Source organism: Phyllostomus discolor, chromosome 10, assembly GCF_004126475.2.
Source record: "Phyllostomus discolor isolate MPI-MPIP mPhyDis1 chromosome 10, mPhyDis1.pri.v3, whole genome shotgun sequence".
Lineage (NCBI taxonomy): Eukaryota > Metazoa > Chordata > Mammalia > Chiroptera > Phyllostomidae > Phyllostomus > Phyllostomus discolor.
This window is the reverse complement of record NC_040912.2, coordinates 50,387,815-50,413,251: the sequence shown is the minus strand read 5'-3', so window position 1 is coordinate 50,413,251 and position 25,437 is coordinate 50,387,815. Positions and strand designations below refer to the sequence as shown.

At 36.6% G+C, this 25,437-nt stretch overlaps 1 protein-coding gene and 1 pseudogene across 17 annotated transcripts in view; both read left to right on the top strand.

Annotated features, from left to right (window-relative positions):
- Positions 1-25,437, top strand: part of NRCAM (neuronal cell adhesion molecule) — a 312,085-nt gene that overhangs the window by 281,154 nt on the left and 5,494 nt on the right. For 10 of the 17 annotated variants that reach the window (XM_028525406.2, XM_036010801.1, XM_036010799.1 and 7 more), the window contains 2 exons: positions 12,428-12,559; positions 13,132-13,210. In XM_028525406.2, the coding sequence (XP_028381207.1) occupies positions 12,428-12,559; positions 13,132-13,210 (211 nt within the window). Of the gene's footprint in view, positions 1-124; positions 161-5,177; positions 5,295-6,445; positions 6,599-12,427; positions 12,560-13,131; positions 13,211-25,437 lie in introns of all 17 variants that reach the window. The other 7 variants (XM_036010793.1, XM_036010803.1, XM_036010802.1 and 4 more) reach the window with 2 other exon arrangements.
- Positions 20,485-20,823, top strand: LOC114507894 (annotated as a pseudogene).

Genomic DNA, 25,437 nt, shown 5'->3' with positions numbered 1-25,437 from the left:
TGGTGCACTTCATTCTTCTTGCATGCTTTAGCATTTTAAGAAGTGTTTTTATATAGCTCTACATGCTCATGGATGTGTTACATTTAACTATATAGTTTCCTGTTTCTGTTTCCCTTCGTTAAAGCTGGTATTCTTCCACCCGATGTAGGTGCAGGCAAAGGTAACATAATTCATCTGCATGACTTTATTACACGTGTGGAATTTGCAATGTTCATTAAACATGGGGAAGTGCAGCATGGGTTAAAAGAGAAAAAATAAAATAAGCTTTGAAACATTGAAAAAAGAGAAGATCTTGGAAGATCTTGGCTTTAAAATTAATATTTAGTCTTTTTTACAAATAGCCACATTAAATTCTGCTAAAACTTTTCTCAAGCCTTATCCCTGGTACAAACCCAAATGTTAGCTTTTTATGATCTGACTGTGGCTGGATCAGACAGGACCAAACTGTGGATTTGTCACATGTCTTCTACATGGCCATGCCACATGTTGAAGTTTCAGCAGTATTAGTCCTGTGATGAAAATAGCCTGTGAGGAAATCAGATAAACTGAGCTTTCCATTCTAATCTGATTTAGCTTTACTCCTCATAGACACAGTGTACACTCTGCTGGCATTACACTACACTGTCCATTTGGAACTTTGGATACCCTCTAATTGGCCTGAGACTAAAAGTGCCTCCCCAGGCCCCGTAGAGCAAGTCTTCCAGTCTGCCTACATGCTCTCCTCCGTTGTGTTATTCCATCCCGTCGTCGCCACACTGCTCAGGTCTCCTGAATAATAGCCAACTGTCACAGTGGATTACTTTTGTTTTCCTTTATTTCTCAGAACTCACTGAGTGAGAAAGATGTGTTGGGAGAATGGTGCTTGAGTAAGTTGTAACGTATCTTCTGTGTGAGGCAGTCCCAAAGATCCTCCCTTTTACAGCTTTGGATGCTGTTTCCACGTACAGTTTTCTTGGGCTTTGACAGACTAAATGAATACAAATAGGAAAGATGAGGAGAAATAAGTGCTTTGTCCTAAATTATTCAAATCTTGTGAGTTTAGGCCTGATATATATCTCTTTTTTTAGAAAGCTGCTTATATTCAGAGTCTTGGTAAATTATTAAATGTGGATTAGATTTTGGAGTCATTGAATAAGAACTGCAGCCATTTTCAGTATCTTAATATGTTATATATGTGTTTCCTAGACATGAACGAAGCTGTAAAAATTGAAAGCTTCCACAATATTGTAGAAAGATGTAAACCTCTCCTTTATATGTGTTCTTCTTTCCTGAGATAATTAGGTGTCAATAAAAACCCTGGATTGTTTTACAATAATTTACTGCTGCCCTCCCCTCCTAGCCTTTCACTGGAGCTTTCGGAGAAGGCCAGCCTCTTCCCAGTGCAGTGGGCACCACTGCTGCTCTTCCTGCCTCAGGGCAGAGTGGCTGTGCTGCAGCAGGGCTGCCTGCAAAGTGAGGCTGAGATTTTTATTGACTTGTCATGTTAGTGGACATGCAATCCACTGGGGGGAAAAGTCATCTGCCTAGTTTACTATATTAAAACTAACTAAAATAAATTTGTATTAAAATAATTTAGGTTTTACCATTTAGTGTTACTAAATTGAATTATGAATTACTTATGATTATACAAACAAGTAAAAATGCAGTGTTAGAAGGTTCTTGAAGCCCCCAGTGTTGAAATCTGATGGGTCTCCGATAAGAAGAGAAACAGCATTTAAATTTCAAAAGAAAGCTAAGTCTATCCTTTTTTTCTATATTGTTTCTTTTAATAGTGCTCCAGTAAATACATTGCTTGCATAATATTTTTCATTCTTTTGAAATCCCTTACCAGTAAAAAAAACATTTTACTGGTAAGACTTGAAGGTGCTCAAAAAGAATTTGTTATCCTGGGTTTTTCTTCCTTAAAAATATTTTTTCAATCTTAGAACAAATTTTATCTTCTCCATTTTTCTTCTCCAGATGGAGTTTAGCCACTCCCTGACAGAGGAGAAGAATAAGTGTGTCACAGTCCTCCCAAATTGTAATATTTCATATTTCTTTTATATATTAATTTAAAACAACATGAAAGAGAATAAAGGAGACAGGAGTTAACTTCTGATTGAGGAAGAGGAAAGAAATGCATCTAACTTTAAATTTTTTTAAATTTTCCTACAGATTTTAAGAGACATTAATGAAACCCAAACTTACAAAAGAATTATGTAAGCCACGAAGAAGAAGCCAGGATAATTCAATTTGCTGTATTACACCTGCTTTCCCTTTTCCTTAACAAATACTCTTCTTAGTTTGATCGTGGAAATACCCTTATTTTCCGAGTCACTCATTTTGAACCATGTCCATAGTTGTTTTCAGTATCTCTGTAAGGATTGTAGTTGTTTGGCTGCATTTGTTCAATTTCTGTGTCCTTTTAAATAGTTTTGTGTCTGGAACTCTAGGAAATATACCATGAAGGCATCTGTAAAAATCACCTGAAACACTCTAATAGCAGATTTGAGTCAGGGTCTCAATGTTGCTGATGGATGGACAGTGCTTCATCCATAGATTGTACTTTCTCACCCTTGAGACCAGACTTCAGAACACTTTTGTAAAGTGACTAGTTAGGGCACAGGAATAGGGAGAAACTAAGTAGCAAGTCAGAATCTGAACCCATTTCTTGACCTAATTAGCAGCTGACTATTAATTAAGAGGAGTGCGGTGAGGAACTGGTGACAAATCCTCTCTGTGGTTAGACTCTCACTATATAATATGTCAGAGGTGGTCCATCTTTACCAGTTAGGTCAAGAAACAGGAAAAGCTAAAGAACCAGTAAATTAAAATGAAGTTTAAAGTTCCCAACTTTATTTGGCCTGAACAACAAAACAAACTACATAGAAGTTTCAGTCAAGTTCAACAGCTAATGTCTACATAGCATGTAAAGTGCAACAGCCTTTGTAAGATCCCATGTGAGATCTAGATGGTGAAACACACCCTGCCTTTGATATGTTTAACACCTGTCAGTTAAGACCAATGTACAAGAAAGTAAAAGTAGATGCTAAACTACTCATGTGAACAAAATCTTATATAAACAGAAAGGAGTGAATCATTTATTTTGCTAAGCAGGATCAGGAAAAACTTCAAAAAGAAAGCAATAATGGACTAGGCCTTGAGACAAGAATTTTGGTAGATGAGTCAGGGTTGAGGTGTGTAGATTCTTGGTAGGGTAAGAAAAGCATGGGGTTTGAAAATCCATAGAAATTTTGGGTTATATCCAAAGGTCCAGTTTGGCAGAAATATAGAGTGCGTGGAAAAGAGAACCTGAGATGTGACTGAAGAGGTATGTGAGGCCAGAATGACCCTTAACGTCCATGCATGCCTTGCTAAGGAATTTAGGTTTACCTGTCAGCAGCGGTAAGTCATCTCCATGTTTTAAACAGAAACAACACAATCAAATATGTAGTTTTGAGGTGAAAATGTAGGTCACTGCACTGGCAGGATCTACAAAGAAAGACACAAGTAAGAGGAGAAACTAGAGGCAGACTCCTGAGAAAGCCCAGGAGAAATGACACTAGCTCATCCCAGGAAACTGTCGGCACATCACAGGTGCTCAGTATTTGTTTAGTAAGAAAGTAGGTGAGTATGGAGTCAAAGCAAGGAGAGTTAAAATTCTCTGGTAAAAGGGGCCAAACAGCATCACCTCAGAAAATTTCGGTATCTTCTCTGGTTGTCTTTAAGAATAAGCTATGTGCTCTCCTGTTGACACTATTTCACTATGGGCCTGCCCTGAACATCTTCCATGGTCACGCCAGACTACATCACTCAGTTCCATGATTCCAAACTCTTTTAAAGAAAATAAATGTTTTGCCTGGGTTCTTTGCCACTGATGTTTTTACACACATGTTTGCATTTACTGTCTCTGTTTATTGATCATATTCCTATCATTATCTGTTCCTTTAAGTGAAAAATCATTTAGGTCCACAGAAGAACTCTACATGATTCAATAAATTTTTCTGTTTCCTACCCCTAACATGGAGGGGCACACAATATACAAGTGATGTTGCATCTGAGAGGTCAAGTGCCTTATTTGATTTCTCTTATACTTGTCTTTTTTATCCAGAAAATGCTATTTCATCACATTTTAGAGGTCTTTCACTTCTAAATTATATAACATAAGTTGAAATTGAATTTTAGAGTCTGAGTAAATCTTCTGATTGATTTACTATCCTAGGATGTTCCTTCTGGGAGAATAAATTGATCTTACCAGTGTTAACTACCCAAGTTAATGTATCTGTAAATATGTCATTTTAGTTTAGGCTGATATAATTGTCAGCCTCAGATGGCCAAATAACATCTTTTAATAACTACAGGTGTCATCTTTATTCAGTAGCAAGTATATTTCATCATATAATCTCCATAATTTGGTGTTTTAAGAAGCTACTTAGGTTGCACCGTGATTTTTTCAGAACATGATATATAACGAGCATTTAGGTAAAATTGTCTTGCTCTCTGGGATGTGTCAAGTAAAATAGTTCTTTTATTTCTTCTTTCTTAACTTCTGACAAAAGCATATTTGACAATTCTTTTGGGAGCTTTCCTTCCAGCATACCCTAGCCATCCAACATTCTCCATAGCAAGTGTTCTTCACCTGGACTCCCTGAACTCCCCAGAGGCAGATTCTTAAAGAAGTCTCTGGCTCAAAACAGGTCAAAAGCCGCTATTCTAAGGAGATCCTTTCCCACCCCAACAAATTATGTGAAGACCCACACTGAGATGATAAATAGAATTAAAAAATGACCATCTAGCGTTGGGTTTTACCTTGCATTCTGTGGCCTCTGCCCCAGGATTGCTCAGCAGTCCCAGACCTCACCATACATCAGTGAACAAAGACTATGCTGTTTCCTGGGACTGTGTCTAATGGGCAACAGTTCACCTTATGCAGGACCCATATAATGGAAATCATAAATTGTAGTATTGTGCATCATTATTTCTGATTATTGACTTATTTCCTAATGCTTTAGTTTAATCAATGAAAACCCTGTCTATAATGAAAGCGATGTATGAGTGAACCCTAAATTTTAGCAGTAAATTGTAACTCAATTTTATTTGCACAATTTCAGAGTATTTATAATATTTTATATTCATGTGTATGGTGTTGCAATTTGATTGTTTGTTTTCTTTTTCTATTATATATTTATTTCAAGCAGTAAATCCCAGGATCAACAAACTTACTGTCGCAGCTGCTGAAACCTATGCCAATATCAGTTGGGAATATGAGGGACGAGAGCATGTCAACTTTTATGTTGAATATGGTGTAGTTGGCAGTAAGAAACAACTTCATTGCCTGGTTTTTAATTTGGGGGATACATTTAAAGAGATTAAAAACATTCTTAAGGATTTACTGTGGATCATTTGAAAAATAACTTGATCCAATTAAATGAATCAAATTTATCTGAAAAAAACTATAGTGAACTCTGAACCTGTATATGTTATACATACCAAACAATCTTTGTTTGTCCCTGTTACTAAAAAGAAGGAACATAATAAGTTCCATTGCATATGTTATTTTCATATCATGGCACTTAAGACTGTTCTATAACCACAATGTGTAAACAGGAGTAACAATGAATAATTGCATTTTTAAGTACCATAGGAAAGAAAAGAAGCTTATTAAAATTGGACCTTGAAGTAACAAATCAAACTGAATTCGTCATTTTACCATTACTACCCAAGAGAAGTTTATCAGCAACTGCAAAAAATTACCACTTTTATTTTGATGTTAAATGTATTCCAGAACCAGGCTCCCTACTTACACCCTGGCCACCTCTACCAGGATGTGGGGCAACTCCGGTTCTCAGCAGTTCATGAAAAACCAGTCCCCCTCCTGAATGCAGTCTGCTCTGCACATAAACTGGGTGGCCAAGGAACAATTATAAGAAAATGTTGAACACAGGCCAACTTTCTGTGTAGGCCTTATCCAGGCAAATAAATATTTTTAGATATAACATTTCTTTAGGAAAACCAGTGTGCAGGAAGGATTGAGTCAGTAACTTGGATAAATTTGAAAGCATTTAAGTTTACTAAATAAAATTTGTGAACCTTAAAAACAATTCTTACCATAGATCATTTAAACTATTTAATATATAGCACTTCTTTTCATACACGTTAATAGAAAAACTCAATATTTTTTATAAAGGAAAGTATATATGAAAAAGCTTCCTTTGTATTAAAAAGAAAACTTAATACATGGTAATAAATGCAATTAAGCAATCTGCATATCCAGTCAGTTTTTCTTTGAGGATATTTTATGTAGTTCTGTATAGTAATTGATTTATTTGACTTGACCTAAAATGATATACCTAAGTATCCTAGATTTTGTCTTTAGCTTATAAAGATTTTTCCTTTCTTGAAGCATTAAGTGACTTCCAATCCCTTAAAATATTATAATTTGTTGTTTTTTGTAAAATTTCCGTAGGCAAAGAAGAATGGAGGAAAGAAATTATAAATGGTTCTCGGAGCTTCTTTGGGTTAAAGGGTCTAATGCCAGGAACAGCATACAAAGTTCGAGTTGGTGCTGAGGGGGACTCTGGTTTTGTGAGTTCTGAGGATATGTTTGAGACAGGCCCAGGTGAGGTGCACGCCATGCCAGCTCTGGCTCATGCTCGCAGGTGAAGCCATCGAGCACTGCAGCTGGAGATGGGGACTAATGGTGCTGTTATGGATAGGGCTATGAATGGCTTTCTGTGGGGTCCAGCTGGGTTGGGAGTTGTGTTTTTAATTGTCTTTTGCTCTTTATATCAAATGAATTATATAATTGAGCAAATCATTTTCTAGTCACATTATTGCCAAAAATTACAAAAACAGCTAAATATGATCCCCTTTTTCATTTTTAAGCCATTTTTATTTCCACTTATAGTTGACATATATTATTATATTAGTTTCAGGTGTACATCTCAGTGATTAGACATTGTATAACTTACTAAATTATTATCCCATTAAATAAATCTTGCACCCATGTGACTCCATACACAGTTTTACAATAAAGGACAGGATTAAACTGTACTTTACATCCCCATGACTGTTTGGTAACAACCAATTTGTACTTTACCTTTTTCACCCCTCCCCCAACCCCCTCCCATATGGCAACCATCAAATTAACTTCCATTAGTTAGGTAATTCAATTGTTCATGTTATTTACATGTATTAACTTTCCCTCAGAGTTAGAATGGAATTTTTGAAACACTTTTGAAACTGAAATAACTCGTTGTTAAAGTCATAATTTTTCACGTCAAAATGGACTGTAACCTAGCAGAACCCTGTAGGTTGGTTATATAACTGATATAAATATTGTTACATTTGTATAGAACAAGAAATTGTTCAAGTCTTGTATTTCATTGTTATCACAGCATGTTTGGCTGCCTGTATATTGTTTTAGCTATTTGAACATTATCAAAACACGTAAGTAATAAAATCTCTAAAATAAAGAAAAATGTTCATATAAGAGTCAGAAATATTCATATTTACTCACAAGATGGGGAACAACCCCTGTTTAATTGAATTTAAAGAAGGGCTGTGCGGTACATGTTGGTTTTGTGATTCATACATCCACATTATGTTCAGTCATTTCACATGTTCTTGAGGAAATGTTGCACTTCCTACAGAACCTATAGGCAAAATATTTTTTGTCTTCCATTACCCAAGCATTATGATTTTAAAGTCATTGCTTATAATTTAATATACAATCAAGAGTGACTTCTAAAAAGAAAGAAACCAAAAGTAATACTAATTTATTAAATTATATTTTTAAGTATTTGTGAGCTAAAATCATACTGTATAAAGAAAATTTTTTCTGTTATTCTCTTGTATTTTCATATCCATTTGTATACAAAGTTCTAGGAAAATACTCTATTAAACTTAAAAGAAGAGTATCAATTGACAGTATTACCAGGTGTTTGTTATTATCAATAACTTTTAATTTCAAAATACTAAAAGCTCAAGTAGATATTCTGTCCATTCATAGCTAGAACACTAGTAAATATAACAACACTAGCATTTAATCAGCTCTAGTCTATACCAGGAGAATGGTTTTCGTGACTTTTCTCATTCAGTCCTTACAACAATCCTATGAAGCAGACAGTGTTATTACCCACATATACATCACATCAATGGTCTGCCTATCACCCAGCTAGAATGTGGGAGCACTGGGCTTAGAGGCTCAGCCTTCCAACACCACAGGAGAGGCTCTCACTACCACCCCTGTACAGGGTCACAGAGGCCACATGCAAGGGGAACAGGTGGTCTCAGAAATAACCACTTAGCCTTTCCAGATCTTACAAACCCACAGTCCAGTGCACAGCTGGCTTGCACATCTAGCCAGAATGAGATTCCACCCTTAAAATCAAGGTGTGGCAGTTTTTGTCCTTTTATAGGACAGAAGGCAAACCCTTCAGAAAAAATTTTTTTCCTCAGTGTTGCAATATCTACAAATATAGCTGCAGCTGACAGTTCAAGGTGAGCCACCATGATGGGTGGGCCATTCTTGTGTGCCAGTGATGGAGAAATAGGATGAGGCTGCAACCAGTTATTGTTGCCTTTTAATTATAAATGTAACTATTAAAAGGAATAAATATTGATTAAACCCTAGTGACCTTAGTGTGACTTATTACCCCTAGGAGCAAATATGTGTTGTTAATCTAACTCCCTTATTCTCCCATTTTCATTGCTCTGTCCTGTAAGGCTGCTGGATTAACCTCAGGGTGAAAGCACGTCTTCCACTGCTCTTGCTTCTCCTCTCCTCCATGCCAGGTTCTGGGACTGAACGTCAGTACTGGGCACGGAAGCATACCATTTGGGCTAGTTTTGTAACCCTGAATTGATAAGCACCTTCTCTAGGTTCTTCTAATTTCAGGAACTGAGACTCAACCTTCATCAGTGCTTGTTTCATGAATCTTCTTAACATGACACCATCTCTGCCTTTGATAATCTGAGTTTTTAAGATATATTTCGTAATTTTTCCCTATGGCACAAGCTGCACACTAAATCAAACACAGCTGTGGGAAGTGCCTCTTATCCACACTGCTGTTAGGAGCCCCTCCTCTTCTTCTTCCTTATCTCTCTCTTTCAGCTATGCTGTCTTCTTCTCTCATATCACAAAAGATTTAAAGCAGGTTTGTATTCACTGAGCCAGCTGCCTCCAAACTTTGGCCAAGGTAATTTTTCCCTTTCCATACATTTCTAACTACTTTAATGGAATAGGACCTACTTTTATTTATAATGGATTCTTTATAGCCACTCTCCTTACTGTCTCTTCCATGTTTATTTTATTTTCTAAGTACTCTGAGATTTTCCCTCAGAGGCCTACTACCCCAGAGCACACATTATGCACCAGACAAGAAGCAATGCCGTAGCAGAAGGCTGTTGTTAAAACTAACTTCTTGGAAACAAAGCAAATTTCATTTCTCTGGCTTCTTTTCTTTTCTTTATATTCTTAATATTTGTCTATTTGTTTAATTTATGACTTTATGGATTACTCAAGTAATACATGATATAATTTTATTATAAACTTTTTAGGTAAATTAAAAATCCCCTTTCTCTATTCTGCTCAATCCTACTAAGCCACCCATTAAAAACTGGATTCAAGCCCTGGCTGCTGAGGCTCAGTGGACTGAGTGCCAAACTGCAAAACAAAAGGTTGCTAGATCAATTCTCACTCAGAGCACATGCCTGAGTTGCAGGCCAGAGGCAACCATACATTGATGTTTCTCTCCCTCTCTCTCTCTCTCATTTCACCTCTCCCATCTCTCTAAAAATAGATAAAATATTTTTAAAAAATAAATTTTTAAAAAATGGACTCCATAAGAAACAGCCCACAGGCTTCATTCTGCATGAATGTGTGTGTATGTGAGGCACAATGGTGGTCGCAACGTGGGTTTGTAGAATCATCTGTAGTTAAGGAGATTTTAGAGTGTCCTGGGAAGACTTGAAGCCGTTTGTGGTCATTGTGGGCTTTAGATCCCTTCTTATGTGGATAGGAAGTCAACAGAAGTTATTTGAACTTACATAATTTTTGTTTTATCAACTTCTGGTGCACTTGTGTGTGTATGTGTGTATCAGTATGCACACACATGTACTGTTAACATTCTGTGTCTGCCTAAACTTAAATAATGGGGTAGTGAAATATTTGGCACTTTTTCTTTAGGTATAGAGGCAAAATCAAAGTCAGTTGGATGTTTCTTTATGAACTGTCAAAGAAAGTTTTCCACTTTTTACGTAGTTGCATGGTAGCAAGTTGCCAGTAGGCAGTTCAACGTAGACAGTTGCCATCTTTATAAGACGATGTTTGTGCTAGTTTTTTAATATCTTATTGCATTTTTCCCTTATCAGTGCATTTAATTAGAGGGAAAAATGTAAGTGCATATACCATTTATGAAAAGGCTTTAAAAATCATTAAGCATACCCAAAACTCTTTAACTTTAATCAAATGCTCAACAGAATTACACCAGTTGAGTTTTGGTTCAGTTTTGAAGAAACACAGAAAAAACATGTGAGAATTGACAGAAATATATTGCCAAAGAGTGTGTACTGATGGACTTTTAAAATACTTTTACCTGTCTCAAAATAGAAAGTCCCTACAGCATTTTATTCTTATATGTGAAGACTCCTGCAGATTTGGTGTCTGGATGTGTTTTCAGGAATATATTATGACAGCAGGGTGTAATGGCTATTACTGTGTACCCTGGAATCTGGCAGACATGGGTCAAATTCCAACTGTTGGGCAAGTTTTTTACCTTCTCCAAGCATGGATTTATTCCTCATACTTACCTCAAAGGATTGTTGTGAAGATTAAATGAGATTTTTTTTCTCCCAGCACAGTGATTTGCAGATAATAAGATTTCAAAATGTAAGCTCTCATTATGACTGTCTTGATCTTCGTCTTCATCATCATCATCATCATCATCATCATCATGATTATGGTGCCTGTGTGGAAGGGGAGCACTGTCCATACTGGTGCTTCAGTTGTATCAAGTTAAAATACAACTCAAAACCCCTCTAACCAGTGAGGCACAAGGGGCTATTAGGGAAGGGCCACTGGCATTTGATTTGTATTCCAGATAATGTATTTTAACTTCTCATTTTATTTCTTTAACATACATCTACACATTTTTCATGTTCCTATTCACCCTTGATTTCAAGCATTTCATTTTTCTCATATTTTGTGTGGAGAAAAAAAAGCAATGAAGCGGCATTTTTGCACATATATCAGAGCCTGAGACACATGTAGCTATGCTTATACCTGTATCCAGAGATCTCATACACCTAACCCAACAACATTAAGTGTATTCAGAAGAATTTCAATCAAATTAAAAGCATGACAGATGCATGCTTATGAATCAATAGTAGAAAACCTTTTATCTTAATTACCATGATCATGGTCAAAAGAGAAAAATAAAGGCCTTTAAAAAAACTTTATACCAATTTATTTGAACAAATCCTCATGGGCATGTCTGAATAGCCATTGATGCTGCACTTTGTCCCATTTGATTACCACTTTTGAAAGCATTAGAAATGCCGATTATTCTGTGTTTTTCTTAGGAAATTTGCAAACTGCCACTGGTTGAAAAAGACATTTTACATTTACTGACTCAAACAGAATAGATGAAAACTTAAAGAATGTGTATACATGTGAATGAGTATTTTCTCTCTAAACTAGTCACTTACTCTAATAATGATGCCACTGATCAAGATATATTTCAAAGCCTTTTAAATGGAGAATAAGCAATATTGAATATTGATCTTTTGAGGGTAAATTGGATTTTTCAGAAATTTGCAGAAGTCATTCAGAACCAACTCTTATAAATAAAATGAATAGCAAAGGAGATGAATAACAAATCTAATATTTGGGGTGAAAATTCAGATATAAAATAATAAGGCTGGTTTTCTTATATGGATAGGTTTCTTATGTGGAAAAATTTTCTTTTTTAACAGATTTCCACAACATTTTGAAAAATGGCAGCATCGTTGCAACGCTATGTTATCTTCTAAAGTGGTTCCTTTGAAGGAAAAATACTCCATTAGATGTATACATTCTGTTCTGTTTAAAATTCAATCTTATATTCTCACTATTGTACTTAATGAACAGTTTATCTTATAAACAGTAAATTTGTTAATTGGTTTGGGACTATGTTTCCACTGAGAATGCATAGTTAAAATAACTGAACATGTTGTTCAGCAGGGTTTGTTGGCATTTAATGGTATTAGCATTCAGATTTCTCTGTAAATTGTTTTAATTATGATTTTTCAAAGTTAAGTATTTATATTATACCTGGTTGATAACTGACAGATTCTAAGTTGGGCCCACATGTAAAATATATAAAAGTTTATTACTATGGCACAAGAGACAGCAGTTCTCATCTGTCTGTTTGCCTGTTCCCACTGACACCATTCACTTGTTTTCCAGCAATGGCAAGCCGGCAGGTGGACATTGCAACTCAAGGCTGGTTCATTGGTCTAATGTGTGCTGTTGCTCTCCTTATCTTAATTTTGCTGATTGTTTGCTTCATCAGAAGAAACAAAGGTGGTAAATATCCAGGTAAGAAATAAAAATTAAAATTGTCTTATAATGCTGCATAACAATCCATCGAAGTAATAAGAAGCCATGAAGGTACATTGTGGAGATTTCAATAAGTATATCTTCCCAGAGCCATGAATTTGGACTCTGTTCAAACAATTTTTTGTCTTTTATATCTAATGGGAACCTAAACATTGTCAAGGATCAGAAGGCATTTGGGGAGAGTAAACGAAACTGTTCTTTGAATATATTAGTGAGTCTGCTTCCTTAGGCTGCACATAAGCCATAGGTGCACCTACAACCAACAGACAGGGAGGGGGAAGGTACCTGAAGTCTTCCAGAGGAAATAATGCATAAACTGAGTCTTGATACCAACCATGATGTTTAACACTGCTTTCCTATAGGGTTAATGTTATGCAGCCCATAAAGCTGTGTAAAAGTATTTTCTACTGCTGCACATTTCAGAGTGCACTCTTTAAAACTCTGAATAAGGGAACACAGAATCAATAGATAAGAATGTATGGGGGAAATGGGGATAACTGTAATTGAACAATAAACAAATTTTTAAAAGAATATCATTTTGAAATTTTTAGTTAAAGAGAAGGAAGATGCCCATGCTGACCCTGAAATCCAGCCTATGAAGGAAGATGATGGCACCTTTGGAGAATACAGGTGAGCCTCTGCGGCGGCTCCACCCCCCACTTCCCTGCCTGCACACACTCCACACTCCGCCTCCCTGCACTAGGCTCCGCCTGAAACAGGTTCTCCCTGGCATTTTGCATTTTCCTCAAATATTAGTTTATAAACACTTCCCTCGCAGTTAAAATAGTCTCTCACTTCTCATTAAATAACAAATTTCCATTTTAGTCATAAGTTGAGAGGCAGAGTATCCTCCACTGTGAAATATCATACAGAGGCCTTGTATTGATCAACCTAGCAAAACTAGTAAGTTACAGTAAGAGTTAAATCTACAATAAAAACCCTACAAACCTTCATTGTAGCGAAAACTACACCTGTCGTTTTCTAAACAGTGCTTTTAAAAACCAATGTTACTTGCCCTGGCCAGTGTGGCTCAGTTGGTTGGAGAATTTTCCCATAACCGAAAGGTTGTGGGCTCTATCCCCAGTCGGGGCGCCTAAGAAAAGCCAACCAATTGATATCTCTCTATCTCTATCTCTATCTCCCCTCCCCCCCTCCCCCCCCACCCCCGCCTCCCTCTCCCCGACCCCACCCCCAACCCCAGCTGCTTCCTCTATTTCTAAAAGCAATGAAAAAAAAAAATGTCCTCAGGTACGGACAAAAAAATAAAAGTAAAAAGCAAATTTAAAAACCAATGTTACTCTTTTTAAGCTTGGATTTGAAGCTTAATTTTCCAAAATAAATATATATAACTCTCCCCACCAATCATAAAATGGTGACTAGTATGTTTTAGAGGCTATTGATTACTAAGAAATATCATAGCTCCGGAGGCAGCATGATACTCAGAGTACTTTGATAAGACAATCTTGACTTGGCTCCATCATTAAGGACAAATTTTAATATAACCTATGTGTAAAATAGTTTAAAAATAAAGGAAGGAAGGTAGGAAGAAACTTTAAACAAAGGTATTCTTGCCTAAGGGTTATAAGCCTTTTCAAAGAAAGATATATGATTGTTTTAAATATGTTTTAAATATATAAATTAACTCACTTAAAAGATTGGGATTTTGGTGTGCCAGAATACTTCTATTTATAAAATGCCTTATTACCTTGCTTTCTCTTTTTGTAAGCCTCTTGATTACATAAAATATAATCTTTTAAATAGGCTCTGAGCCCACTTTCGGCTTGGCTTTTTGGGGGTTTTTTTTGTTTTGTTTTGGTTTTTTGCCAGAAGAAAAGGCTTTTAAGTGAAATAAAATATTTCACTATTGTGATTTTCAGGTGACATTTATAGATATTTGTATTACTTTCTACCTGTCTGTAGAGCTCATTTTTAGTATTTTCATGTCAGTATTCTGCAGGGAGAAATAATGCCAAAGATAAGAGATAATTGAATTGATTGGGGGAAAAAACATGCTTTTGACAGGATTGGTTTTTATACCAGTTTTCATGCAGGTACCAGTTCTTTTGCCTTTGTGCCTCAGCACCTGAACTTGCATATTCCGATCTCTTCAACAGATAACTATGATTTCTAAAACTTCCCAGAATTTCTATATCTCATGATGACTCTGGGGCTGAATGTTTATGAAAACCTCCTGCAGCATCCGCCCATCCCAGTCCACCCAGACGCTTTCACGGTACATTAGAGAGCCTGCAGATGGCCACCGCTGAGGGCGGCTGCGTCCTAAACTGGACGAGCTGAAATCATTGCTGATTTAATTCCCTCTTCTACATGTTTCCCCTGTAAAACAGAGGAGCTGATAGTGACTAGGTTCTTGCTGCTAAAATTCTACACAGGATATGCAAACACCTGCTTATATATTGTGATGAAACTAAATTTTTAATATAGCCTGAAAAACTATGTATTTGCATGAATTGAAAATAAACCATTTCACTTCATACATTCTTCACATGCTGATGGATTTCTGTTCAACCTTATCATGCTTAAATGAATCTGGGAGTGTATTGCTCATCTTGTAGTTATCAAATGTCATCTTGCTACTATAGGGATGTGAACCGTAATCTGCTGTACTGTGACTTTCTCAGGATACTGTGCTGCCTACCCCATTCAAACTAGACTGAAATGAAGGTTGGATGAGTGTGAACTGGCTTGGAATCAAGAGACTGTTACTTTTACTGTCAACTCAGCCATTAACCTTGATTTCTTTAGTATCATTTAATTTGTCTAAATCTTTTTTTCATATATAAAATGATACAGTTGTTTAAGATTTAGATCTCTGAAGGTTTCTAGTTCTATGATTTCTATGTTCCTCTATGGGCTATCTACTAAGAACTTTTAATATGATTTTGGATTCCAGAGCAGTGCATAGCAAGTATTTGGTCTGGCCTCAGTATCACTGAGCTTACATTTATTTGGTCATATTTCTTTGTCTTGGTGATAATTCATATGTGATATGCTTATAAAGTATTTTCTTTTTTAAGTATATTTTATTGATTATGTTATTACAGTTGTCCCAATTTTTTTCTCCCCTTTCTCCCCCTCCTCCCTGCAACCCCCACCCTTCAGTATTCCCCAACCCTTAGTTCATGTTCATGCGTCATACATATAAGTTCTTGGGCTTCTACATTTCCTATACTATTCTTAACCTCCCCCTATCTATTTTGTACCTACCACTTATGTTTCTTATTCCCTGTACCTCTCCCCCTCCCCTTCCCAGCTGATAACCCTCCCTGTGATCTCCATTTCTATGATTCTGTTCGTGTTCTAGTTGTTTGCTTAGCTCATTTTTGTTTTTGTTTTTGCTTTTCTTTAGGTTTGGTTGTTGATGGTTGTGAGTTTGCTGTCATTTTACTGTTCATAGTGTTGATCTTCTTTTTCTTAGATAAGTCCCTTTAACATTTCATGTAATAAGGGCTTAGTGATGATGAACTTGTTTAACTTGACCTCATCTGGGAAGCACTTTATCTGCCCTTCCATTCTAAATGAGAGTTTTCCTAGATAGAGTAATCTTAGATGTAGGTCCTTGTCTTTCATGACTTGGGATACTTCTTTCCAGCCCCCTCTTGCCTGCAAGGTTTCTTTTGAGAAATCAGCACATAGTCTTATGGGAACTCCTTTGTAGGTAACTGTCACCTTTTTTCATGCTGCTTTTAAGATTCTCTCCTTATCTTTAATCTTGGGGAACTTAAGTATGATGTGCCTAGGTGTGTTCTTCCTTAAGTCCAACTTATTTGGGATTCTCTGGGCTTCCTGGACTTCCTGAAAGTCTGTTTCTTTTGCTAGATTGGGGAAGATCTCCTTCATTATGGTTTTTTTTTTAAGATTTTATTTATTTATTTTTTAGAAAGGGAAGGGAGAGAGAGAGAGAGAAACATCAATGTGTGGTTGCTGGGGGTCATGGTCTGCAACCCAGGCATGTACCCTGACTTGGAATCAAACCTGCGACACTTTGGTTCACAGCCCGCGCTCAATCCACTGAGCTACACCAGCCAGGGCCTCCTTCATTATGTTTTCAAATAAGTTTTCAATTTCTTGCTCTTCCTCTTCTCCTTCTGACACCCCTATGATTTGGATGTTGGAATGTTTGAAGTTGTCCCAGAGTTTCCTAAGCCTCTCCTAATTTTTTTTGAATTCTTGTTTTTTCATTCTGTTTCTTTCTTCTTTCTGCTCCAAACCATTGATTTGAGTCCCACTTCCCTTCCCTTCACTGTTTGTTCCCTGTACATTTTCCTTTACTTCACTTTTTATAGCTTTCATTTTTTACTCTATTTTATGACCATACTCAACCATTTCTGTGGGCATCCTGATTACCAGTGTTTTTAACTCTGCATCTGATAGGTTGGCTATCTCTTTGTCATGTAGTTGTATTTTTACTGGAGCTTTGATCTGTTCTTTCATTTGGGACATTTTTTTTTTGTCTTGGTCACCTGTTAGATAGTAGGGGATAGAGCCTTAGGTATTCACCAGGCCAGGGCAACCCAGGTCGCTGTGTTGTAGCACTGTATGTGTGTGTGTGAGGGGGGTCCAAGAGGAAACAATGGCACTTGCTCAGGTCTCCACTGGCTTTCAGTCACTGCCTCCTCTACCCACAAGAAAACTGGGCCTTTCTGGTACTGATTCCTGGGTAGGTGGGTCTGTGTACATTCTAGGACCCTGTGGGTCTCTCCAACAAACTCTCGTTTGAGGCTGGGAGTTTTTCATGCTGCCACTGAAACCCCACAGTCATTTTCAGTCAGAGGTTTTGAGGCTTTATTTCCCTGCGCTGGAACCCTGGATTGTGTGGTCTGTCTCACTCCCCAGTTGTTCCTCCTGGTTTATCCACACACAAATGTGAGACTGCCTGCTCCACCAGCTGCCACATTGCCTCGAGTCCTCTCCTCCCGGGTGCCTGTCTCTGCCCCTTCTACAGGTCTGTATGAATATTTCCCCTTTAGCTCCTTGGTTGTCACACTTCCATGTAGTTCTATTTTCTGGCAGTTCTGGTTATTTTTTGTTTTTAAATTTGTTATTGTCCTTTTGGTTGTATGAGGAGGCAAAGTGTATCTATCTATGCCTCCATCTTGGCCAGAAATCCTAGGTTTATTTGTTGATCATTGTGAGTTTGTTGTCATTTTACTATTCATAGTTTTTGATCTTCTATTTGCTAGATAAGTCCCTTTAACATTTCACATAATAAGGTCTTCACATCATAAGTTAATCATCACCAAGCCCTTATTATGTGAAGTGTTTTCAAATGGCTATTTTTAGCTTATGTCTTGAGTTTCTCAGAAGAGAAAGACATTTCCTTGGGCCTTTTGAGTACAAACCCATTGGTTCATGTGTGAAGACAGAAACACTCAACATGTAATTACACTGACCTGGGAAGTGCCAAGGGAAATAAGTTTCTGACAAGTGTCTTAAACATGAAACACAACTCAGTGATTTTTTTTTCTGAAACTGAATGTTCATAAGGACAATTCCACAAGTGGAAAAATTTCCCCAAATACCCAGCCAACCCTTTGCTATAGCTGTAGCTTCATCCTATGACATCCTGATATGACCTCAAAATTTTTCCATTTGGTTTCTTTTCTACTTAACAAAGAACAAAAGACCTTAGAAGTCACAATTAATGAAAATGGTTCCAACTGTTTATTACAGAATATTTTTTAATAATACATTTAAGTGTCATTCTCTGCTCTAAGCTCCAGGGTGCCTTCTCTGCTTTGCTGTTGGGAAGCTTTGAGCTCTGTAGTATTTATTGATTTTTATGCTGTCTTACTATGAAAATAAGTTAACATGCTGATCTCACACACACATACACACAATTAGGGCAATTGCCTAAGTATAAATTACTTCTGTTTTAATACACTCATTCTTCAGATTGAGGATGAAACCGTCTCTACATGGTTGTCTCTGAGACAGAGGATATGTCACAATGCAAAGGGGATGGAACTTCAATGGCCAAATTTGATGTTTTTTTTATATGCTATAACCTGGTGCCCTCACTCCAAAACCCACCCCCAAGAAGTTATCCTCCTCTGGAAGCCTGCAGCTTTCTTTGTTTCTTTAATTATACAGACAATAGGATCTGTATCCTTCCTAGCATATAGAAATATCAGAGAAACAATGCAACCAGCCATGTATTTTTTATTCCTTTATAATATATTTTATTGATTATGCTATTATAGTTGTCCCAATTTTTCCCCTTTGCCCCCCTCCACTCGGTACTCCCATTCCCTCCAGCAATCCCACCCCCTTAGTTTATGTCCATGGATCTTGCATATGAGTTCTTTGGCTTCTCCATTTCCTATACTGTTCTTAACATCCCCCTGTCTACTCCATACCTACCAATTTGTACTTTTAATCCTTACACCCTTTTGCCCATTCTTCCCCTTCTCCCTCTCAACTGATAACCCTCCAAATGATCTCCATATCTATGATTTTGTTTCTATTCTGCTTATTTGCTTAGTTTGTTTTAGATTCACTTGTTGAGAGCTGTGAATTTATAGCCATTTCAATGTTCATTGTTTTGATCTTCTTTTTCTTAAATAAGTCCCTATAACATTTCATATAATAATGGCTTGGTGATGATGAACTCCTTAAGCTTTACCCTGTCTGGGAAGCACTTTATCTGCCTTTCAATTATAAATGATACCTTTGCTGGATAGAGTAATCTTGGTTATAGGTCCTTGCCTTTCATGACTTTGAATACTTCTCACCAGTCCCTTCTAGCCTACAAACTTTCTTTTGAGAAATCAGATCACAGTCTTATGGAAACTCCTTTGTAGGAAACTATCTGCTTTTCTCTTGCTGCTTTTAAGATTTTCTCTTTATCGTTAACCTTTGGCTTTTTCATTTAATGTGTCTCAGTGTTTTCCTGTTTGTGTCCGTCTTGTTTGGGACTCTCTGTGCTTATTATAATAGACATACAATAGACTTGTATGTCTATTTCCTTCACCAAATTAGGGAAGTTTTCTTTCATTATCTTTTCAAATAAGTTTTCAATTTATTGTTATTTCTTTTCTATTTCCGGCTCGAATGGTGGTACACTTGAAGTTGTCCAAGAGGCTCCTCACCCTATCCTTGTTTTTTCAGAGTCTTTCTTCTTCTTGCTGTTCTGAATGGGTTTTTTTTTTCTTTTTTGTGTTCCAAATCATTGATTTGATTCCTGGTTTCATCCACTCTACAGTTGATTCCCTGTAAATTTTTCTTTATTTCACTTAGTGTAACCTTCATGTCTTTCTGGGTCTTTTTTATGCTGTAGAAGTATCCAGTGAGTTCTTTGAGCATCCTAATAACCAGTGTTTTGAACTCTACATCTAATAGATTGCTTATCTCCATTTTGTTTAATTCTTTTTCTGGAGTTTTGTTCTGTTGTGTCCTTTGGACCATATTTCTTTGTCTCCTCATTTTGGCAGCCTCCCTGCATTTGTTTCTGTGTATTAGGTAGAGTTGCTTTGACTCCCTGTCTTAGTAGCTTGCCCTATTGTAGAAAGTACACCTATGAGTTAGATGGAGTGGAGCCTTAGGTAATTACCAGGACGGGGCAACCCATGTGAACTAGGTTGATGCAATCTCAGATATGGTGTCTCTGCTCTGTGGCACTGTGTGGGGGAGGCCTCATAAAGGTGGCAGTGGCCACTGCCTGGCCTCCAGAGTTTAGTCTGGAAGGTAGCTGTCCTCTGGCACTCATCCTGATTCCAGACACTTCAGCTTCTCCTCGTATGCCACTGGTGCCCCAGTGCAGGAGCCCAGAGGGAATGAGTCTATGTAAGTCCTAAGTCTGCTGCGGGCCCTTTAAGGGGAGACTCCCACCCCAGCTGCCCAAGACTCCAGTGATCACTATGGCTCACTAGCACCCTGGAAGCTGCCCCTTCTCAGGGGTCATGATGGGCAGTAAGATGGTGTCTGCTAGCAGGATCATTCAGGTAGTCAAGCCACATACTCCATTAATAAGGTTCCCTAACAGAAGAAACCATCCTAAACCCAATGTATCAGAAGTTTTGAGATCAGCAGGACTACCATCTCACTTTTCTTCAGTTTCACAGCATTCCAAGGGAAGTAAATCACCAGATTAGCTGATGCATCAGGGTCCACCAGACACTGCAGAAATAATGAAAACATTACCTTAGAAATAAAAGGAAATCTATGTCTCAAGAAAAAATTTAATTTATTTATCCAATATAGAGGTCCAGAATAATCACTGACACTGGCTGCTCTTTGTCATTGGACAAAAGAATAGTCTTTACAATAAAGGACTTCCAAAATAACAAGTAAGAAATTGTACATTAAACAACTTTAATAAATATTCTGTAACTATATAGAAAATTAACACTATATAGCACTATATAGAAAATTTAGATGGGCATTTATATCTTTTATGTATCTTGGTCAGGACCTCCACAAGCTTACCTAATTGTTTATATACTTTATACTTATTAAAGTACACATTTTAAAATGTTAGCCTATTAATTTATTCTTGATTATCAAGTAAACCAGTGTTGAACTATTAAAAGCACACAATGTGTAGTAAGGTATCATAGGTTTCCCATAACTTCACTTTTCTTTCAATTTCTGTTTAGATATGAATTTATCAGGCAGAATTGCTGATTTTTGGAAGTGATTTTCCTGAAATTGGATGAGGATCAGTGGAATAATGGCTCCATTATTTGTTCTTATTCTGTTAATATTTTTTTCATTTCACAAAGTTACTAGAGTATTACAGGCTTAATAAGCACATCCTACTCTGAATGACAAAAATATAGCCAAAGTAAAACCAGTGACTTTGTGGTATTAAGACTGGGTAGTTAACACAAAAGATTATCTGTCTATTTTAGAAAAAAAAAGTCAGTATAAAATCAGAGATCAAAATGAATATAGCATAGGTAAAAATGTTTGACTAGAATTTGTGATTTCTTATGTTTTTAGGGGTGTTAAATGTTGTTCATTGGTTTATTTTGCTGTTTTAATTGTAATAATGTATGTAAATCCTGGTAACCATTACTTTTCTCCAAGTGAATGTCTGAAAGATTCATAAAATCAACCTAAATATTTACCTTGTTAAGGTAATTTATGGAACTTTAAAAGGATCTTCCTATGCCAAGAGTATATATTGTGAAAATAAAGTCTCAGACAGCTAAATAAATTTTCTTCCATACCTTTAAAAGAAAGGAGACTCCTGAGAATCCCCCAGCTTCTTCCACCACTCCAATCCCCACTGATTTGTATAGCCAGAAGTTATGGGGATTTATCTTCCTGGCACTGGGACCCTTGATTGGGTCGTCTGGTGTGTGGGGCTGGAATCCCTCACACCCAAAGTATCCCTCCTGATTTTTATTCACCACACATGGGTGCAGAACCACCTGTTCCACGTCTCCATGTCTCCACCCCTCCATTCCTCCTACCTGGTCTGGATGAATGTGACTTCTTTAATTCCTTGGTTGCCAGACTTACATAGAGCTTAATTTTCTGACTATGCTGGGTGATAGTTGTTTTATAGTTTAGTTGTAATTTTTGCTGTGGTTGTGCAACGAGGCAAGCCATGTTACGTATGCCTCCATCTTGACCAGAAGCCTTTTTTTTTTGTTCTTTAGAATCATTTAACTAAAAACCAGAATGAACCTGGGTCATAAACCATATGGACATGATACTCAAACTCATAGCATAAATGGAGGCTCTTGGCATGGGAATCTTGTCATTCATGTGACCACGGTCCTGTTGCAAGCATTCTAACCCATACTCATAAGGCTTGAATGATAGGAAGATGTGTCACATTTGTTATATTACTTTAGATTTATTCTGCTCAAAATAATAAACAAGTGTGTGAGCAGTATAAATAATGACAGACTTTTAGAGAGTGTGTTTGGAAAGAATGTTTGAGTCATGAATGTCAATGAAACTGCAGCATGGTTTGGCCATGGTAGGGTGGTGACCATAGGAAATAAGATCAAATAACTACAGATTTATCCATTGTTGCTCAATTTTACTCAGCAAAGGTACATTCAGTGTGCACAACCCTGAAGTGCTTTTGGAAGAAAAATGTGAACTCCCTAAAATACATTAGGTAAGAGAATGGAAAGAATGCATATATGCATTCCAATGCTTTGCCTAATACTCTAAAATTAATTAAGATGGAATGAAATTTTTTAATCCTCACCAGAGAACAGTTTTTCATTGTTTTTAAAGAGAGAGGAATGGAGGGAGAGAGAGAGAAGGAGAGAGAAACATCAGTGTGAGAGAGAAATATTGATGTGAGAAAGAAACATCAACGTGAGAAAGAAACAATGATCAGTTAGTTTCCTTATATGCACCTTGACTGCAGATCAAACCCACAACCTGAGCATGTTCCCTGACCAGGAATCAAACCCATGACCTTTTGGTCTATGGGACAACACTCTAACCAGCAGAGCCACACAGGCCAGAGCTGGAAATTTTTTTAATGTTAGAATTCTGCAAAGTTTCTAAAATGCTATTATCTCTTCTATTGTTATTTTACAATGAATTTGTTTATCCAATATTTATTGAGTGGCTACTGTATGCCAGGCTGTAGAGATATTAAAACCAATAGCATGCTATTTCACTGATTTATAGTCTAGTGAGGGATGTGGGAAGTAAAAAAACAATCTGAGCATAATGTGAGAAGTTCTATGAAAGGAACAAAAACTGTGGTGCCAAGGGAGCAGGAGCAGAAAGTCAAAGCCAAGCAGGTAGCACAGAAGGAGAATGGAGCAATAGTCTCCCTGGAAGAAATGATGCAGGAACTGAGTTGTGATATCATAATGTGAACATTTCTTTTCACTACACAACCATCTTTATTCATGGATAAAACTATCAAAAGTATATTTTGTGGCTATTGTGTACTAGTTTAGTACTATTTTATGACATTTTGAAATTTAATTTTTTACATTCTAGGTTCAGAATTAACATCTGACCCCTCCTGTCCTTAAAAGTTTTCATAAAAATGTACATGACTTTTTAAGCTTTGAATACAATGTAGCTAAATAAGTCTATGACTTTTAAATCATCTTCTATATCTTTTAAATTTCTATCATTTGGGAAACTACCTTTTTATACTTAAACTTGAGAAAGTGTCTTCTCTTGGTACAAAGACAAAAGCAGTTTATTTGCTATTTCATTATAAAATTCATCTGTGAGTTCAAAAAGGAAAGCACTAACACAGTGCTTCAACACAACCTTGAAACCACTCATTACATCTCAAAAGTTCTAAGTGTGTGTTACACAAAGAATTTCTTAGGAAATAAACCCCTCTGTGGTGAAGACCCAGAGTGGACAGAAGAGGTGTGATGGCGGGTGGATGGGCTCAGATCACACACGGGGCCCTGTGCTGGTGCCTCATGTAAGCTCTTCTCATTCAACCAGATTCTAGTTATTGAAGTTTGATATTACATCACACCACTTTTACAAAACTAGTCTTAAAAAATCTCAAGCTGCCTTTGAAGAGCTGTTCCTTGAAAGATTCTGTTAGTGGCTAGAGCATCCCCTTCCAACTTCACTTCTTTTCCGCCCATCCTATGTTGCTGTAGGTTCTCTCTCCTCCACTAAGCTGGACTGAATGTTTCCAGGGAGCTCCTTCTCACAAGCCACTGTGATTATGTATGAAAAAATCCAAATGAATCAGCAAGAAAACAGTAGAATTAATAATAGTATTTAATAATGTTGCTTGACAAAAATTAGCATAAAGTTCGTTGTATTTCTGTGTACCAGCAAACAGTTGGAAAATAAAATTTTAAAAATAATTCTAGTTATGATAGTAAAAAATATGATGTTAGAATAAACCCAACAAAAAGATCTCCTAACTATTACAGAGCTCTGTATTCCATTTTGCTGATCAATTTGTCTCTCTCCACCAGAAATACATTGTCCTAATTAATACTATAGCTTTGAATGAGTCTTCATATCTGGTAGGTCAGTCAGGTCCTCCAACTTTGTTATTTTTCCTCAATAATTTTTATATATTCCTTGCCCTTTTTCTTTACATTTACATCTTAGAACCAGTTTGCCAAGATCCATATCAAAACTGATTGGATTGTTATTGGACCTAAATTGAATCTAGAGAGCAATATGGTGAAAGTGAACCTGTTTGAGGTGTTTGAGTCTTCCTGTCCGTCATGATGGTGTATTCCTCCATTTACTTAGCTCTTCTTTAGTAACTCTAAATAAAAGTTTCCTTTTCTCCCTAGAGGTCTTAAAACATATTTTTGTTGAATTTTTTCTTATGTACCTCATATTTTTAAGATATCATAAATGGAATCATTTGTAAAATTTTATTTTCTAATTGTTTACAAGCACATAAATAAAATTGACTTGTATTTTAATGTTCGCCTATAGATTCTTTTAGATTTTTTACACACATAATCATATCATTTATAAATAATGATAGTTTCTTTTGTTCTTAATATATAGGCCTTCTATTTCTTTTTCTTACCACTTGCTTTTTGTGATGAGAACTGGCAATGGCAGGCATCCCTTCTGTGGTTTCTGACATCAAGCATAGAGCACTCAACATCCACCATTAAGGGTGACATTTCCCCTGGGTTCCTCATAGATGCCTTTAATCAAGTTAATGAACGTCCCCTCTTCTTCCAGTGTATTAAAGTTTTTATTGTGAATGGGCATTGAATATTACCTTATGCCATTTTCTAAATCTACTGAGATAGTCATAAGATACTGTCCTTTTCTTCTGGTAAAATGATGAATTATATGAATTGGTGTTTTAATGCTGAATCAGACTTGCATTCCTGAAATAAACCCAACCTGGTCCTGATATATTATCTTTTTAGTAAGTTGGTAAATTTTATATG